This window comes from Rhamphochromis sp. 'chilingali' (assembly GCF_963969265.1).
Source record: "Rhamphochromis sp. 'chilingali' genome assembly, chromosome: 4".
NCBI classification, from domain to species: Eukaryota; Metazoa; Chordata; class Actinopteri; order Cichliformes; family Cichlidae; genus Rhamphochromis; species Rhamphochromis sp. 'chilingali'.
Genome location: NC_137948.1, coordinates 14,302,355 through 14,321,770, shown reverse-complemented (window position 1 = coordinate 14,321,770; position 19,416 = coordinate 14,302,355). Strand labels below are relative to the sequence as shown.

The 19,416-nt window shown below is 38.9% G+C and overlaps 2 protein-coding genes across 5 annotated transcripts in view; one reads left to right on the top strand and one right to left on the bottom strand.

Moving 5' to 3' along the window:
- Window positions 1-19,416, top strand: part of prkcaa (protein kinase C, alpha, a) — a 155,095-nt gene that overhangs the window by 51,613 nt on the left and 84,066 nt on the right. The window contains exon 3 of one of the 2 annotated variants that reach the window (XM_080880165.1): window positions 13,665-13,747. In XM_080880165.1, the coding sequence (XP_080736291.1) occupies window positions 13,665-13,747 (83 nt within the window). Of the gene's footprint in view, window positions 1-13,664; window positions 13,748-14,208; window positions 14,343-19,416 lie in introns of those variants that run through there. The other variant, XM_080880166.1, reaches the window with a different exon arrangement.
- On the bottom strand, window positions 368-5,121 carry LOC308395791 (uncharacterized protein). 3 transcript variants are annotated; one of them, XR_013971470.1, is made up of 3 exons: window positions 4,600-4,817; window positions 4,213-4,285; window positions 911-1,381 (listed from the first exon to the last, which is right to left on the bottom strand). XR_013971470.1 is itself a non-coding variant. In XM_080880773.1 (2 exons), exon 1 carries the CDS (start codon window positions 3,972-3,974, stop codon window positions 2,760-2,762), a length of 1,215 nt encoding a protein of 404 aa, XP_080736899.1. In that variant the 5' UTR covers window positions 3,975-4,206; the 3' UTR covers window positions 368-1,381; window positions 1,626-2,759. The 3 variants fall into 3 exon arrangements, 1 of the variants encoding a protein (XP_080736899.1); XR_013971469.1 differs by lacking the exon at window positions 4,600-4,817 and adding an exon at window positions 4,947-5,121 and having other exon boundaries at window positions 916-1,381; XM_080880773.1 differs by lacking the exons at window positions 4,213-4,285; window positions 4,600-4,817 and adding an exon at window positions 1,626-4,206 and having other exon boundaries at window positions 368-1,381.

Sequence of the window (19,416 nt, the reverse complement as noted above, 5' to 3'; positions counted from 1 at the left end):
ATCAGAAGAAGGTTTTGTAATAAGCTTTTGTAAATGGCTTGTACAATACAACCTCCTACTCTTTGCTTAAGAATTGAGTATTTTCAAAAGCTATTACTTAAAAAGCTTTTCTTAAGAAAAGGGCAATTAAGCCATATTCCACTGCTGCTGGTCAGGGCAAGGCTGTCTGAAATGATTGGTTTCATAAAAGATGCTGCTGTTCCATGGTATGCAGTAATATTTGGGTTTATTGGGAGCTGAACTAAAATCTGTTGAACCACCATGCGTTTAACTTACCTTACAGACAGTAAATATTGAACTAACTAGTCTGATTCTTCTAGTCATCATTTTTCTTACCCACTTATCAGACTCACCGTTTTTTGGAAGTGGAGCCTACACTCAAAAAAATAAAACATTAGATTTACTTAAAAAAGTTATGTCAAGTGGTTCCACACAACTGCTTTAAGTAACTTTTAAGAAATGTTGTTACTTAGTTTGAACTCAATACTGTTAAGTTAGATTTACGTAAGTGTATTGGCTAAATGTAACTTAATTGCAATGCTTAGCTGATACTTATCTTTGTTGCTTTAAGCATACATAACTTGTTTAGGCAATATCTTTGTAATACTGTTACTTAGCTGGTACATAACTTTTCTGCTTTAGAAGGACATAACCTGGTTAGGTAATATCTTTGTAAAACTGTTATGTAGCTGCTACATAACTTTGTTGCTTTTGAATTACATAAAAATGTTAAGTAATTTCTATTCAATACAATTACAAATAAATCATTTACACTGGTTACTTCCATACAAAATAGCAAAGTTTCTTAAAAGTTACTTAAAGCAGTTATGTGGAACCACTTGACATAACATTTTTAAGTAAATCTTAGGGAGATCTTTTAGGAAGAAATGAAGACAGCACCCAAATTATCAAACACAATCCTGCCTTTAATAAGCACATTCAGTGCATGTAAAATACTTTTTTCCAAGCACAACAGCTTAACACAAAGTGCAATCAATGCAACTTGTTACAAATTCCAAGTGAATATTTTGTGCAGAAAATGTAGATCAGTATAAAGTGCTAACCAACTTGTCGTCAAACTAAAATGATTTAAAAAATGATCCAACAAAGTCCTGTCTTTACTAAGCACATTCAGTGCATATTAAATACTTGTTGACAGACCGAAAAGACTGTAGAGCCGTAGCTTAACACAAAGTGCAATCAATGCAGACAACTTGTTACAACTTTAACTAAATACTTTGTGCATAAAACAATATTTTACTTCAAAGATCAGTGAAGTGCTAACCAACTTGTCTTCTTTGATCAAGCTGTTCGGATCTTCATTGAGGTAGACTGCAAGTCCTTTCAGCGTACACACTCTTCTCATTGCAACTGTGTCGTTCTGTAAAACATAAAAGCAAATTTGACTTAGCTAAACTTTAAAGACATTTTCAGTTAACTTTCAGTTAATTTTTTTAGTGGTATTCAGAATTTTGCAGCACAATTTTTTTTCTAGTATTTTTACAAGGCTTGAAACATATCCGAGTAGATTTAAGTTCTGGTCCAACTATTTTTAAGAACCAAACTTTGAGAAGAACTGCTATACAGCACAAAAATTAAATCGGCAACATGGACATTAAAATTACCTGAACAGTGTATGTATCTCTTTAATGTAACCATGCGAGAAGCTCCGACTTGGTAGTCACAAAGTGGATAACAATCCACCAGATCCTCATGTGCAACAAGAGAAATTTCCTTTGGAGATGGGTCAATTTTGAAGGATCCATAGTGTTCAGTGTACCACGAGCTCAGTTTTTTTTACTATAAACACCAACAAATCTGCCAAAATACACATCTGCAGGATTTCAGCAAACTCTGGCAGACCCCCCAGTGATCCATGTACTATTAACATGCCCTTCCTGTAGTAGATGCCCGCAACAGACACACTCTGGGCAAGGCTAACTACAGCTGTGTCAGGGTACTTTTCAGCAAGACAATGTGCAATTTCACGTTTGAGAAGTTCTACTGGGACTGCCGAGACTCGTGAAACCTCAAAAGTGGCTTTGCTACAGCCTGATGAATGCATGTAATGGCCAATCATGAGCTGGTGTTTGGTTGACAAAGACAGGGTTATGTTTTTAAAGCAGTTTGTGTGTCTAGCAACTTTTTTAAAAAATGTGTGCTTTGCCTCGAATCTGATTGTCCATAATAAGGCAAGTGGACCAAAATGGCGAATTATTGAGGGATAATGAGCCAGAAAGTGATGTTTTGGCAATGGTCTTCTATCTGGGCATACTTCTTTGTACCTTTGATGGTGGTCTAAAATCTTACTCTCCAGGTATGCAACTGAGTCACTGTTATGAACAGGACACACAACAAGCTCAACAATATCCTTCAAATCTAGTAGAAGTCCCCAAGCTGGTTCGTTTTCAGGTATGTGTTGTCCAATAATAAGTGGCAGAAGTCTTAGTAAACACCAATTTTCATGTGCATTGCCACCAACAGTTTTTTTACTAAGAAAATTGTGAGGCAATTTCTGAGGGCGATTAGTCTGATCCCCTCCTTTGTAGGGAAATGACTGAACAAGTCTATTTAGATTTTCAAAAGTGATGTACTTCTTGCCTATTAGTATTCGAAGGCACTCAGCTATCTCAAAAGGCACAATACCTTCAAAAAGGTCATGTGCAAGATCAGGGGGGAATCCTGCAGTGACCTTGAAGAAAGACAGACTGTCTGCCAAGACACACGAGCTTTTCACACCACAACAAGCTACCCCTGTCTCACGTGCAGTTGCTATGTACACGATGGAGCTCCTCAGTTCTCAGAGAAAAGTCACTATTTGTAGCTTTTGATTCAATCTCTGAGCGTGTAGCAGTACAAAACCTGCAAAAGTAATCTCCAGAAAAACTTTCCACAAAACCGGCCAATCCATGAGCTCCGAGGCTGTCTGCCACTACATATTGGACAGTGCCTTTAAAGTTGACCCCTAAATTGTCAATGAACACTCCCTGCTGCTCTAAAATGACAAGGTCTTGCAAAAGTGGCTCAAATATTTTTGGATAGCCAAAGGTCCTAAGGTCCTCACTTTTGCACAAGAGAGCCAAATAAATAGAAGAGAGGGATGAATGACTACCTGGTGGCAAGTTACCTAAAATCCAGTAAACTGAGCAAAGTTTATGCTTTTTCCGTGATGTCCCCAATGGATTGCAAATTTCGAAATCATCAACATAAAGACAAATAGAGATTCTTAGTTCACCGCCTGAGAAAAACTCATTATTTGGAAAATGTAGACCATCTTTATATGATGTATACTTTTCCTTATTTACAAAAGGATTCTGATTGTGGCTAGTGACAAATTTGTTCAGTATGTTTTCTTGTTTAAATATCTGCTGTAATGATTTTAGAATAGGAATATACTGAAAGGTCCTCTTGCTTTGGGAATCGAGAATGTATTCAATTGGATCAATTACTTCAAAATGTTTTCTGTAATACTGTCTGCGTTTGAAGGCAGTGGCAAGTGTGCCGTCCTTTTCTATGGCTTTTAACAAAGGGTTAAAAGAAACTGCCTTTGTCAGTTCTTCAATAACAGGCTGGTCTAGACAAAGGTTATGATTCTTGAGTATGTCTACAATTACTTGATTTGTCAAAGGCACTGATGCACAGCTTATCAGGTAGTGCAATTCTGAAAGCAACTCGTCAATTGCTATGCTGGGAACATGAAAATAGTTTTCCAACTTAAGTAAAAGAGATGCAAAATTAAGTTCTATTACATTTGCCAAATCTTCAGTCTCACTTGTAGTTGTATCGTGATCAATATTTGCACTTATGTCCTCTTCTACAATAGTGTCTGTACTGTCATCAGCTGATGTTTGGCCTACAATAGTGTTAGCAATACCGATTTTAAAGTCTTTTAAGGTATAAGGATTGTGTTTCCTATTTCGATGAGACTTGAATGTACCATAGATATTTGTTTTGAAAGAACAACCCTCAAACATGCAATGCACAGTCTCGTTACATTTTAGATGGTTGTTAATGTGAGAAAAATACTCCTGCTCTGAAGCTATGTTGCAGCAGGAACACAAATGGCAGTTAAATGTTGCCAAACTCACAGACTTGTCTAGAGTTCTTTGGGTATGTGATCTGCTTAAGTGGCTATGTAGAGCATTCCATGTTTTGAAAACACAGACACAATCAGAATAGGCACATGGATACTGCTGTCTACTATGAACTAACCTGTAGTGTTTTAATAACAGAGCTCGTGATGACACCACTTTTTTGCACAATTTGCACTGCCACATCAACGTATCTGGGGGAGAAGCACAAAAGACATTTTCATTACACTGTCCCTGAAAAAACTAAATAATTTGCACATTGTTAATGTTTCATATTAATCAGTTTTATTTTTAATATTGTATGCTACAACAATGAATTTATTGATCTACATCATCACCACTGCATATTGTGTAAATGTGTGTGTAATCTGACATTAAAAGTCGAGTGAGAAATCCCATGGACATTGTACAACATTAATGCAGTTCATCTTACACCAGCTTACTAAATGCTTTCTGCAAGCTACATCAAAACGTAAGCTGAAATATTAGACAGAAAATACACCCTAACCTGTCTGCTAGCAAGGAGCGCTTCTCCACTGTTGTTGGCTAAAGTGCAACGCAGTCAGGCGTCCGAGTATAAACTCGGCGCGAAAGTGCGTGCCGGACCGAATGCGCTGCCTGTACCGACGCATACCGACGCTAGCGCTACACTACATTTGGGCTGAAAACAGAGCTTTGCTATTGCAATGGAGTCCCCTCCAAAATCATTTGGAAACTCAGTGCAGCAAGTCCACGTTAGCAAACCTTTACCGGGCAAAACCCTGCCTGTACTCTTTTCTTAGTAGCACTTGCGACATTAACTGACGTGTGAACATATATATGTAGACGGGCTTTACAAGAAAAATGACTTCTTACCTGATTTTTGGACAAAAATGCGGCTGAACCAGTCCACATGGCGAAGAAAAAGCAAGCTTGAGAAAGAGGGTGGTGCGCATGCGCATTGGCCCTTACTTAGGCGGGCTCTGCACGCAGCAGTATGTGCAGAGGGACAAACCTGTGAATTTACTCAACAATGTTACGTTGACACAGTTCAATGACTTTGTGTAACAACAAAAAGTAACAACATTTCATTAAATTTGCACAAACACTTTAAGAATTTTTGCAAAATCGAGTTTATTAAGAACAAACAACAAAATCTACTTTAGTAAAAGCAGAGATAGGCTGAGTTCATTTTTTTGAGTGTATCCCGCCTTTTATTGGGCAAGAAGTGGTGCACATCCCGAACAGGCTGCCACTCTGTCAGACTAATAGGCAGAGACAGATAAGCTTGTACACTCTCATTCACACCTACAGCTAATTTAAAATCACTGGTGGACTTAACAAGCATGTCTTCGCACTGTGTGAAAAGAGCTGGAGCACACAAAAAACCCCACACAGGCACAAAAAGTTTTAGGTGTCGTGTAAAGAGATGCGCTGATCCATGGATATCGTCCGTGTCGACTATGTAAGACAGCATTTGCTGTTGTAAGTTATTTAAGATATTTACCTGTCGCATCAATTTTACATTGGCTAGATGTGCAAAATTGCATGATGATGAGCTAAAAGACTTTAAAACAGATCACAACGTGGAAGTAAATTTACTATCAGCTGAATTATTTTTGGTTTACAGGCTTGTTGCACTTCTATCGACCCAGAATTTTACAATTGGTGGATCTTTAATAGTGTGCTACTTTTTGTTTTGTAGTTATTTTGCAATATTTACATGAAACTGTAAGAAAATGTAGAAACCTGTCTGTGAGAACTTTACCTGTATTTCACTGACAGTCAGCCAGTAAGGTATTCAATTAGAACTCAAAGGTCAAAACCGAGTAAGAGGCAAGTATTCACTGATGCTGCCATAAATTCACATTCAATGCAATTTACTTTGCTGTACAAAGCAGTACAAGGTTTATTGATTTATCAGGTAACTACTGTTTCCTGGTGTTCAGTGGATGACATTAAAGAGAATTAGAAAGGGATTTTAATCAGTGTCACTAATCTACAGTAGCTCTCTTTAACAGGTAGAACGATTGGGGTCCAAGTCGAATCAGGGGTAGATCACTTAAAGTCTGTGTTAATATTTTATATTTTCTTTCATGTTGTCACTTCACATGAGAAGCGATCCATTCTCCTCTGATGGATCTGCTATGTCTCGTATGACAGTGATGCACAATGCTGCCAATTGTAATGCAGACAGCTTACAGTTAGGATGATAGTGATAGTGTTGATGATGAAGCAGCCGCTTGAGTGTTGTTGACGTTTAACATCACTTTATCATCCACAGTCAGTAGCTGTTTCGACCGCCAATACTTCAGGTAGAGAGTTTATTCATGTCAATGTGTGACTACTTAATTACTGTGGTCAGGAAACTTTGAAATGAAGGTCAAAATGTACAAAAGTGGACACCCCCCCCAAAAAAGAACCCCCCAGTTATTTAGGGTATTATCTTATCTTTAGTATCAACACAATTTCATTTAATTTTAGGGTTATGGTTATGGTTAGGGTTAGACATGGGTGTATGTCACAACAGCCTTTTTAAAGTAACTCCGAGGTCCTTTTTGAACATAAAATTGTGACTTTGAAAGGATGACCCAGTTTTCTGCTGGGACTCTATTACATAGATGTATTAGTTTTGAAATATAGTGATACCGTGCTATCCTTTAGTTGTTGTGCCGTGTTAGGATGAGTCTTCTAGTACTAGACTCATTAAAAACAAATATCTATAAGCACAGTACTTTTTTTGTTTGTTTGTTTCTATTTGTAGCAAATAATGCAATCCTAGATTTCCGCTATCACACCTATCCATGTGGTAACACGGTTTATTCTGTTCCACGCTCACTAGAATAAAATATTGCTGGCAGAAACACTGTATGTTTGGGAATTATTTTTAGGTGAAAATAGAGCTGGGCGATATAACGATATGTATCGCGATATAACTTTTACTCGATAGAGAAATTAAGCTATCGCGATAGACCTTGCCGCTCTTGTCCTCTTAAAAAAAAAAAAAAAAAAAAAAAAAAAAAAGGTCAGCCAAATTCAGTAGCGCAGAGCCGAACCAATCGCAGCCGCAGCGTCACGTCGCGTGACTTGTTACGTACAGCACAAGTGCCAAGCCGCACGTGTGTTTGTTTGGGAAGCAGCCAGCGGGTAATGGAGCCAGCGCGTAATGGAGGAAATGAGTGTGCCGACTAGAAAAATCAACCGAGCGTGACCGAAGAGAAAACAGATGATGGTTCCAATGCCGGAGAGATTGTCGAACGGAAGAGCCATAGAAGTTCCGTAGTGGGAAGGTATTTCGGCTATTTCAAGTCTGACAAAAAACAGAGTAGCGTGCACTGTAAATTGTGCCGAAAGCAAGTCTGGAAATACAATAAACTGGTGCATGCGTCACACTGTGCGCCACGTTATTGTTTCGGTGAAATGAATTTCTACAATACTGTTAATTCTACTCTCTGCAGTGTTTAAATGCTTACATATACACACAGTTACTGTCCGTCCACACATACGACTCGGTTCTGCTTCTATGCCCCAGCTTTGTTTACTTTTTCCCACCGAGGCTTCTAGACTTCTGATTGGCCAACATTTCTGCACGGTTAGGAATTTAGCGCCACCTGCTGCTTTGGCATGTTCATAGCAGCGTTTTCCTTCATTTCTGCCTTTATGTGTGGACGGGATTCTTTTTTAAAACGAAAACGGAAAATCTCCGTTTTCAAAAATACCCGTGTACGTGTGGACGTAGCCTCAGTCTCTGACTGGAAGCGCTAATTCGTCATTTGGCTTTTGTCAGACTAAAGTAACTGTTAAAACTGTTTGAAAAGCTCAGCTATACAACAAGGAGAGATTGAGAATTTCAAAATTCAAATTCAAATTCAAATTCAAATTCAAATTTTATTTGTCACGTACACAGTCATACACAGTACGATATGTAGTGAAATGCTTGGACAACTGCTCGTGACCTAAAGAAAACAAAAAAGGAAAAGGCTATGAATAAGATAGGAAATAAATATGAAAAATTAAAAAGGGTAAATTTAACTAGGAAGGAATAGAATATAAATTAAGATTAAAAATGAAATAACTGTACAACACAAATTAGAATGAAGGGTAAATTTAACTGGGAAGAATAAGATAAAGATAAATATATAAATTAAAGTTGAAAATAAAATAACTGTACAACAAAATACACAATACACAATATAGAACTATATAAGAATGTATGAAGAAATCTAAATATAAATAAATATATACACAATAACAGCAGCTGTACAAGTATTAACCAGAAATGAAGAATATAGTGACCAGTGTTGTGCAAAACCAAAGTCCAGAAAGTCCAGTGTGTGTGTAAGAACTGTATGTGTGGGTCAGTACTGTATTGTACTGAATTTCCTTTTAGTTCTCAGTTTATTTGATATTGACAAAAGTTGGTCAGTTTTGTCTGTTATTCTGTAAAACAAACTAAGATTTATTTTTAGAATTAATATTTTGTTTCTAAGTGGAATTGACAATTTAGTCTGTTTCGTTTGTTCTATTTTGAAACTTAAACGCTTTAGCGGCTGCCTTTTGTGTAGTTTGCAATATTTGCCTTTATTTATCTGAAAAAGTCTCATGTTCCTTAAGTACATCTACCCTGTTGAACTTATTATGAGAAATAAATATTTAAATCAAAACAAGCTGCTGATTATTTCACATTTTACTTGTGAGCAACGGCACATTTAAATCTTACAAATATAGTTATTTGGCTTATATCGTGATAGATATCGTTATCGACTGAAATGAAAAAAACATATCGTGATATGAAAAAATCTCATATCGCCCAGCTCTAGGTGAAAATATACAAGTTCCTGCCAGTTTGGATTAATTTATTTCCTTGGTGTTTCATTACTCTGGATGAACCAGAGACGATATTTGTCAGCTGTACTTCCTTACCCGTTACATAATGCCTATTGCTCCCTGTGAGACCTCTCTATTCTCGAGGGGCAACATTATGGAGGCATATTGCTCAGTGTTTTTGTCAGACGCTCAATTGTCAAACTGAGAGGAAAGGCGTGTATAATTATATCACACAGTGAGTAAAATCTCAATCCAACTCAATTTGATCTATACCGTTTGTCTTTTCCAGGTGTAAATTGTTCCTTTTTAATGATAAGTCTGATTGTCACAGAGTTATTGTTCAGTGAAAGTAGTTCTGCTGTTCCAAATGGGAAAAAAATGTAAAAGAATAGAAATAATAAATGCTTCCCAGTCTAGGAAGAGAGGCCTTTGTCAAGGCCACCGGTGGGCTGCATGGCCTCCTGATAATTAGATTTAAAAGCTCTGGGTTACTTTGTTTTTGCGAGGTGCCTTGGAATTAAATCGCATCCACATAGCCAAAACCCAGTGAATTTAATCGTTGCCTCCGTCTTATTTCCTGCCTGCATTCACGAAAACTTCAGGAAATTGCTACTATGAACTTGTGACCTGAGAACGGTTTGGAATAAATTGATTTTCCAGAGTGGGAGTAGGAGCATATCTCAGCTATGTTCTCTTTTGGGAAAAAAGTAGTGATTTAAAAACCTCTATTACACTTAGAGAATGAACAATCCTTTCCAGAGAGTGAGGAAATTTTTAGGTCAGAGGAAGACAAAACTCTAACAAATGTCATTAAATCTTCACAACTGAGCTGCTTTTTTGGTTCAGTCCATGAAATCTTACATCGGATTTGGAAAAGTCACGTGGCAAACCTTCACGTAACCACGTAATGGAAACAAGCTGCTTAAGTGTTGCTTCAAAGAAATGCTGCTGGGAAAACTGATCAGAAGCAACTCCGCTCTAATGAGAACACCAGATGATACCGAGTTTTGATGTTCTTAATCTTTGCCTCGTTTCTTTTTTTCTCCTTTGCCTCGTTTCTGCTAAACTAATTGCCTGCCACCTCTGTTGCTCAAATTTACACCATCGCCTTTATCCTTCCCTTCATATCGACATGCAAGCCCCATTATAGAAATCTCAGAAAAAAGCAATCGGTTTGTATGTTGCAGACAACAGCTTTCTTTGCCAGGAATAAAAAATTGACCAGTTTGATCCAAACAATTTAACTTAAACAAGTTTACTGATGTAAGAATCTGAAAATGATGCATCGCTGGAGTGCCAAAATAAAGCGGACGAAAGCTACTAGCACATATGTTTTGCATTTTCTTTATTGCACAAGTCATAATTAAACACAAGAAGAAGAAGAAGAAGTGAAATGATGAAATACATGCAAAATATGCAGTGCTGATGCAGAGGAACTCGTTGCTCTGGTCTAATCCATTCAGTGTTTTTGAAAGAGTACCTTTTAACTCAAGCCATAATCTCATGTTAATTCTAAACCAGTAGTTTTGGTGCCTAAACCAAACAACAAAGGAGAACAGGAGTAAACCACAATCGAAATTCAAACTTTAAAAATGTCGCTGTAGAAATTTAGACCCTATTTAAAAGAATTTTTCAAAAGTTTTTTAGATGAATTTGTGTTTTTGCCACCAGCTGCCCTCATTTGAGATGATATGGTCATTCAGGTGGGGGACTTGATAACTACAACATAATGTCTTTCAACATAAATATACTACGTTATGAGTTAAATATGCTCAGCAACAGGATCAGCACTTATTTTGAATGAACAGACCAAAGAAGATTTGGCGTTTGGTGAATGCTGGCTGCTAAAAGAACAAACGAACTACAACCTTTAAAGAAAGTCCAGTGGAAGAACAAAACACAAGACTGGGTTAAGGAGTAGTTGCTGTAACATTCTGTCGACATTTAGTGTTCGTAGGGTGAACTTAAGGGACTTTGTCCCTTGTCCTTATCAGCTATTTACCTCAGGATGAATTGTGGAGGTCCTAAATCACTGACCTGTCTGATTTGTGGGTTGGCTGTGGTGTGAGTTATGGGTCATGGTTTCATGTTGGCTATTGACCGTACTGACTGATAGCTCCTAGGAGACAAGAGGGGCCGGAAGGTGTCAAGTTGTGGTAGTGTGATATATCTGTGTGCGGGCGGCTGTATTGATTTGCCATCATTAAAGCACATGTGAATACCATCATGTTTTCAGCATAACACTTTCTTTATTGTTTAGTACAGTGTATATAGAAAAAATGCAGTAGAGAAAGTGATTTGTGACCATATTACTTTAATTAAAACCAGTTTTACCTGGTATCTAGGCAAAACTGAAAACAAAACTCTTGGTATTGACACAAGCAGTCTCTGTGACACTGTTTGGTTTGGGTGTCTGCCACCCACATTCCAAATATCGGCAAAGAAAATACCATATGAAATGTAATGACGGCTATGATGACAGACAGTGACAATCCAGAATGTCAGAAGGTTTTCTATCTCACAAGCAGACAAGTTGAAATTCTGTTTGTGCATAAAACACAGAAACAGTTTAGCAAGTCTTAGTGGTACTATTATTTTCTCGAGTTTAATTTCAAGTCCATTGTATTGACTGTTCGGGAATTACAGCGATTGTTATGTATAGTCCCAATTTTCGGAGGCTCAAAGTTAATCGAACAATCAACTGACAAGCATTTGCATTTCACGATGAGGCCTGTTTCCTTCTTATTTCCTGACGAACTAGGTAGATAAAATATTTGGAGTTGATTGCAAGTGTTAAACTTGCATTTCACATCTTTTTATTGGAACTCTCAATATAGATGTCTAAAAAGATGTCAATGCAAATGGAGGAGACGATCATTAGGCTGGAAAAATAAACAAACAAATACATGTACGGGAGAACCAAGATCCGAACATTCCCAAGGTGGTAGGCATATCAAAGTCTACAATCAGGAAAGGACTTCTTGATTGTAAATACAGAGGGTTTACAGTAAGGTGCAAACCACTGGTTACATTAAAGAACAAGAAGCCCCGATAAGACTTTGCCAGAAAACATCTTTAAGAGCCTGCATAGCTCCGGGAAAACAAGCCTTTGGGAATACGAAACCAAGATTGCCTTTTGCCAGAATAATGGAAAGAGAGAAGTAATGGAAAAGGAGAGAAACGGCTTTGATCTGAAGCATACCACATCTTCTGTCAATTATGGTAATGGCATGGGGATGTATGGCTCCCAGTGGAACCTGGTCACTAGTGTTTATTGATTATTCAACTGCCGATAGAAGTTGAAGGATGAATTCTGAAATGTACTCTCTGCTCAGATTCAGCCAAGTACTGCAAAACTAATTGGGCAACACTTTGCAGTGCAAATGGATACAGACCCAAAGCAAAGGGCAAAACGAACATGAGAGTTTCTGATGGTAGTCGCTGGAGACAAAACTGAAAGTTGCTGCTGAAATAAGCAGCAGCTTTAGTGAAGACCTTGCGGAGCATCACAAGGATGATGATCTCTTCTTGACTGAAGTCATTTGCAGTCAAGCAATCATTATATTTAAACTGATGTTGATTTCTTGTATTATAAGTCTCTGTAAATGCAAGATTATGTATAAAAGTGGCTGTAAGTCATTGAAACCCCTTGAAATAAAGCTTAAAGTCTGCACTTAAAAACCTCCTGGGGTGGTGTACAGATGTATGCTTAGCTATGGGGATGATCACAGCTCATTTTTAACACTCAGTCATGTGTTCCTTGTTCCTGGTTAGAGCTGTTTGACAGGGATGCAGTTAAATAACGAGAGGTGAGAGGTGGGTGTGCATGAGTGAAAGATACGACCCGATTCACATTACTTTGCTGAACAGCTGAAAGATTAAAAAAGTGAAACTGAAAAACGGGCCGTGTCTCTGAAAACGCATCACATCATTGATTTCTCATAAATCACTAATGGAGTCTGTTCAGGGATTTTCAGTGTGAAGTGAAGACTATTGAAAACCACCAATTTAGATGCTTTCATCTCATTCTGTAAGCAGTAGCCTTGAAAACACTAGGAAGTACTAGGAAGAAAAAGAGGGGCTCGCTTGCGTTTAGAAAGGAGAGAGAAGCAGAAATAACATTTATCTAGACACATTTATTTTTAACAAGGGGCAGCCTCGACATCTATTGACATAATGTGCAGTTTTTGTCAATTGTGCTATCCAGTTTGCACAATTAGACCCTCCCCAGCCTGTCTCTTTTTTCTGTTTCCCAATTTCTAAGCACCAGAAACAGGCGCCGCTCTCCACGTTGAGTCGGTTGCTTACTTGGCTGCGCACTACAGTGCACTCGGTGACCTGGCTTTTATACCGAGAGAGTGACTCTGACAGCGTGTAGGCAGATACATTCAAGTGTGTGAGTCTGGATGTGTATTCTGTGGATACATGTTAAACAGTTTTGTCAGCCTGTGAATCTGTTTGTCTTGGGTGTGCTTCATGTGCATAATATAGAGTGTGAGTTTGTGTACGTGGTGTCTGCCTTAGCTCCGGTCATATCAGTGAGGAGGTGGCACTGTACTGTCCAATAAGAGCAGTCAGCCTGCAGGCAGGATTGGCCATCTGGACACATGATAGGGAGCCTAGCCCAGACATCAGTCTTTCTTCAATTCCTCTTAGTATTATCTGAGCTCCATGTCTTTCTGCTGCCTGTATATCCATTAATAATAAAACACTGTATTTTAACATAACCCTTTCTCTCCTTTCTCTCTCTCTCCCCATCTCCCACAGTTTGCTGTTTTGTGGTCCACAAGAGATGCCATGAATTTGTCACGTTCTCCTGCCCAGGGGCAGATAAGGGGCCCGATACAGATGTAAGTAACCCAGCCCAGCTGTTGCCTCTTACATCTTTGTTGACGAGGAAGTGCTTTCCTTGTCATTAAACTGAAGTACGTGCCACCGATATGCAGTTGCACCAACCAGACCTCGCTCTTTCCCGAACAGTGTCGCTCTTTGACAGCTGTAGTGCTTCCATGTTTCCATATCGTGTTATGAAGCAGCTGTCTGTAAAGGGGGAAATGAAAAATTAAACTGACATTTCTTCTGAGAAGTATCACTTTCCAAGCATCTTGAGCTACAAAGATACTCCAGATGTTTAAAAATGAAATAAAATCCTGCCTTTTATAGAGTAACGTTGATAGCTACATATATAAATATTGATCTCAGAAATGTGGTGATTATGGTGGTGTTACGTCCCTGTGCAGCTTCTAATCGTCTCAGTGTTTTCAGCTGGTGCTAATTGGCCACACCTAGTCAGGTGTGGATAAAAGCATACCTGAGGCAAGCTTCCCGGCAGTGCACTAGTCTTTGCCATCTGCCCATTTCTCCGAGAGAGAAATGACTTCAAAACATGGCAGGAGAATGGCCCCCACAGCGCACCCGAACCACTGGATTCCCTCAGGATAAAGGGTTTGTTTATTTCCTTGAATGTGTCACCAGCCTTTATATAGTTGCATTAATAAACGAATCTAATGGTTATCTGAAGAAGCCCATTCAAATTTTAAGTCCTGTTGACTCAGTGCTGAATTACTACAGCAGCAGGTGGCAAACTCATTCATTGTTTGTGTTGCCGTTGAATAACTGGTTGCCACCTTTAGTGAAAGTGACTAAAATATTTCTCTGTGATCTTCTCTCCCGAAACCCTTAAGGGAAACTTGACTTTATTGTCTCTCTGAAATAGTGCTGTGTACCACATTTGATGCTTTTATGGCATCAGCTGATTTGCACCAGTATTTAAAAATGAATTGCCCCACCAGCATTACCCAATGAATCCCATCAGTGTCAGTGAGGCTTTAAGGTTTGTCTAAGCTAACCTTACATTCAGCAGATTGTTGGAAACATTACTCAGAGATTTTGCTCCATTTTGATATGACAGCATAACACAGTTGCTGCAGATTTGTTGGCTGCACATCCATAATTTGAACCTCCTGTTCCACCACATGCCAACGGGGCTCTTTTGGATTGAGATTTGTTGACTGTGCGGGCCAGATGAGCACAGTAATATCATTGTCACGTTTCAGAAACCAGTTTGTGATGATTTGAGCTTTGTGACATGGCGTGTTATATTACTGAGAGCAGCCATCAGAAAATGAACACACTCTGGTCATAAAAGGCGTGATCACCAACAGTACTAAGGTAGACTGTGGTGTTTAAACAATGCTCAGGTGGTGCTGAGGAGCTCAGAGTGTGTCGAGAAAATATGCCCAAGACCATTACACCACCAGCAGCAGCAGCAGCCTGAATTATTTATACAAGGCAGAACGCTGTCGTGTTGCTTATGCCAAATTCTGACCCTACGACCTACCTGTCACAGCAGAAATGGAGACATTTTTCCAATCTATTGTCCTACTTTGGCCAACTTGTGCAACTTGTAGCCTCAGTTTCCTGTTCTTAGCTGATAGGAGGGACTCTCGGTGTGGTCTTCTACTGCTGACATCAACAAGCCATTTTCACCCAGAGAACTGCTGCTCACTGGATATTTTGTCTTTTCCTCACCATTCTCTGTATATCCTAGAGATGGCTGTGTGGGGAAAGACGGATCAGCAGTTTCTGAACAGACCCGGCTGAAGCCAACAGCCATGCCAAGTTCAGAATCATTTAAATCACCTTTGTTCCCCAATTTATTTTCTGGAACATATTTTCATGGCTAAATGCTAAAGTTCCTGTCATCTGACTGACTGATGAATTTGCATTCATGAGCAGATGATCAGGTATACCTAATGAAATTGCTGCTGAGTTTATATGGAAAGTTGACAATGCTGTTGATTTGATTTCATTTACAATGAATTTCATAAAATAACTATTACAAAAAATTTGATTAGGAACTAGTATCAAAAGCAATAGAAACCAATGCAATCTCCAAACATCTTTAAAAAACAGGTTGTGACTTTGTGTAGGACGGAGTTCAGAGACAACCCGACTGGCATACAAATGTTGCATTAATGATGACTGGGTCCTGATGTAGTTCACAGACAGATGGGCAATGTAGGATTGGTGGCTATAATCAACAAAACTACATCTGTCTTGGCAAAGCCAAGAGGTGCACACAGTTCGAGCAGCTGTTTCTCTGTACCTGTCAAAATAAATCGTGACCGAAAAGAAAAACTAATCCTAGCGAGACACTGTGAAATTTAGTGAGCGTCCATGAAATTTGCCATTGTATTCGTTTTGCTTCTTTTTGCATTTTGCATTATTAAACCACTTGGCATTTGTGCTTAAAGTTCTAGTTGAAATGGTTCATAAAGTGATCAATTCTGTAAATTAGTTTTTTGCCTGATAATTTTATCATTTTAACTTAGTAAATTAAAAAAGAGCTTTATTTTAAAATCCAATTTTTAATTGGCCTGTCAAAATTTTGAGATGAATATCATCTCTTATATGACACGTTTATGAGGTCTCCCACTGGCCTCTTTATCAGCTTCTAGTATCAGCTATCTGCCATCAACCACCGCTTGCTTGCATTTACATACCTGCTTGCCTACTGGACATTCATGACCTCCAAGTGTAGCAGCAGCATGGCCTGGCCCCTGTAACTAGAGATATGTCACACTGCCGTTCAAGATCATCTAGTCATACTCTTTAAATAGAGCACTCTGTGGAAGACATTGAAGCTGTAACTGTATGAAATAGTCTCAGGGTAAATCTCACTCATTTCTGTTTCATACATGTGTTACATAAAACTTCGGAGTGCTGCACTCCCTCCCCATTGGCAAAAGTGGGAACGTAAAACTCCCTTTTAACAGGAAGAACCAGGCTCAAGGAAGGGCAGCCATCTGGTGCGGCTGATTAGGGTGAGGGGAGGAAGACAGGACAAAAGACACACTCTGGAAGAAAGCCAGAGATTAATAACAACTCATGATTAAATGCAAAGTGGTTAGGGCTGCCGCGATTAGTCGACTAGTCACGATTACGTCGACTATCAAAATCGTCGATGACTGATTTAATCGTCGACGCGTCGTTTGAAGCTTTGTAAGATCACAAAAGACGCAGGAATAAGTAGTAGGATTTAAGAGTGTAATAACAGACTGAAACAGAAGATGGCAGCACTGCATGTAGAAGGATGCCAGCTGCCGTTAAACCCCGAAGAAGAAGAAGCAGTGTCCCAGAATTCATAGCGCAGCTCAGTTTCCAACAATGGCGGCAGCTAGTTAGTTTTAATATTACTCTTATTATTCGTTCTGGGTCACAAAATAAACGTTTAACATATTTTCAGGCGAGAATGTAGCTGTGTAAACCTCAAATATCTGCTCAGTTTATCAAGACACCACATATTTTCAAAAGCGCTCCGACGTTTTCGGAGACGTCTGTTAGTCACTAGCTCGATAGCTAAGCTAAGCCGGGAGCAAGGCTCACTAGAGCCCGTGAGAGCACCGGACTCCCAGCAAATTGTTTTCAAACCCACCGCCGTCTTTCGCTACTCAGGTTAAATATATTTAAGTCACTCAGATAACTTGAAAATGTTATTGTTTGGCTTTTTTTTTAGTATTTTATTTGTTCCTGAGTAAATCGGTTTGGCTGAGACTAAAGTTATATTTTTTACACAGCTGAATAAACGTCAAGCAGACAACTGATTATCAGAAGTGTGAGATGCTGGAGAATATACTCCGGTGTCCTGTTATATTTTAGATAGCAAGGAGTTTATTAAACTTCACCGAAACAATCTGCAAACTTCATTAAAATTTAATAAACTATCATCTTGTCTTTATTTTTAGTTAGCACATACCTTACACACTTAAAGCTGTAAGCTAATGATAGTTATATAAGAGCAGATGCATGCTTGTGCAGTAAGCATGCATCTGCTCTTAAGCTGTACGTTTTACGTCCAATGGATGATGATCTGATTAGTCGACTAATCGCAAAAATAATCGGTGACTAGTCGACTATCAAAATAATCGTTTGTGGCAGCCCTAGCACATGGTGAGTGAAAAGAGTTGAGAGAATGAGAAAGACTCGGCGCATCATGGGAAGCCCCCAGCAGCCTAAGCCTATTGCAGCAATAAGGGAGGATTCAGGGTCACCTGATCCAACCCTTGTAAGCTTTATTAAAAAGAAAGTTTTAAGCCTGATCTTACAAGTAGAGAGGGTATCTGTTTTCCAAATCCAAACTGGGAGCTGCTTCTGCCGAAGAGGGTCCTGAAAGGATCTCCCTCCCATTCTACTTTTAAATATCATAGGAACCACAAGTAAGCCTGCAGCCTGAGAGCGATGTGCTCTATTGGGCTGAAATGTAATATTTAATACAAGGTCTTTAAGGTAAGATGGAGCCTGATTGTTCAAGGATAATGATTGGTTCGATTCTGGATTTCTGAGAATGCTGCAGCATTTTGGGTCAACCGAAGGAGTTTTTAGGACATCCTGGTAATAAGAAATTACAGTAGTCCAGCCTAGAAGTGACAAATCAATGAACTAGCCTTTCAGTGTCACTCTGGGACTTCAATTTCAGAGATATTGTGCAAATGCAAGAAAGCAGTCCTACGTAACTGTTTTATATGCACATTGAAGAAAATATCCTGATCAAAAATTACTCCCAATATTCCTCACAGTGTTTCTGTAGGCCAAGGTAATGGCATGCTTTTACTTAAATGCCACTATATTTATCATAGTTACTCTTAAGGTAATTGTAAAAGATATTGTATACTTACCTAACAGAACGGCTCCTAAGAGGGGTCCTAATACACAGAAATCCACTGCAATAAAAGAAGGTGTTACTTAGAACACCGTGACTATGAATTATTCTGATCCGTTTGTTCATGCAGCGAAGTGCGTGATTCTGTAATTCTACAATTTAAGGAAAAAACATTACCACCAAAGACCAAATCCTTTAAAACTGCATGCTGTCTTTTCCCTTATCAGAATACTTGGTGCTTCTTTTTCATATACATTTCTGTGCACTTACAGTAGCACTACTGTTGCCAGGGGCAACCACACATATTACATGGCTTTCTGCCTCCTAGGCGTGCAATCCAGGAAGGCAATAACTCCCATAGCCAGCAAATATCCCAAAGATCTGCTGTATCTAGGCTACCTGCATTTTATGACTCATGTCTATGTTTTATAACTCCCTTCCTGGAAGAAACAAAGTGCGCACTAAGGTGCCCAACTAGTTCTTTTTAGTAGCAAACGCGTTGTTAGTGTTTAGCCTTGAATTGATGGGGCAGTATAACCATGAATGCATTCCTCACAGCAACAGCTGCAGGGTGTGTTTTAAGGGTACGGCAGGCTGCAGATAGGATTATACTTACCATCAGCCAGGTAGAGTATTCAGATAATCTACTACAGTATAGCCAGTGGTATTATATGAGATTAAATTTGAGAGTTCTGTCTATAAAGAAATAACCAAAACTGAATTCACCTACCAGCTTGAAAGAGGTTAGCTAAAGAAGATTTGATTTCAGGCCACAGGCTTACTGATCAAATGGCTAAATTAGTTCCAAGCTGATACTCGATTTGGTGTGGGCACAACACAGGACACCTTCATAGTTCA

Bases quoted from the DNA above. Each gene is read 5' to 3' on its own strand.
- LOC308395791 (XM_080880773.1), bottom strand. From the start codon at position 3,974: ATGTTTGAGGGTTGTTCTTTCAAAACAAATATCTATGGTACATTCAAG.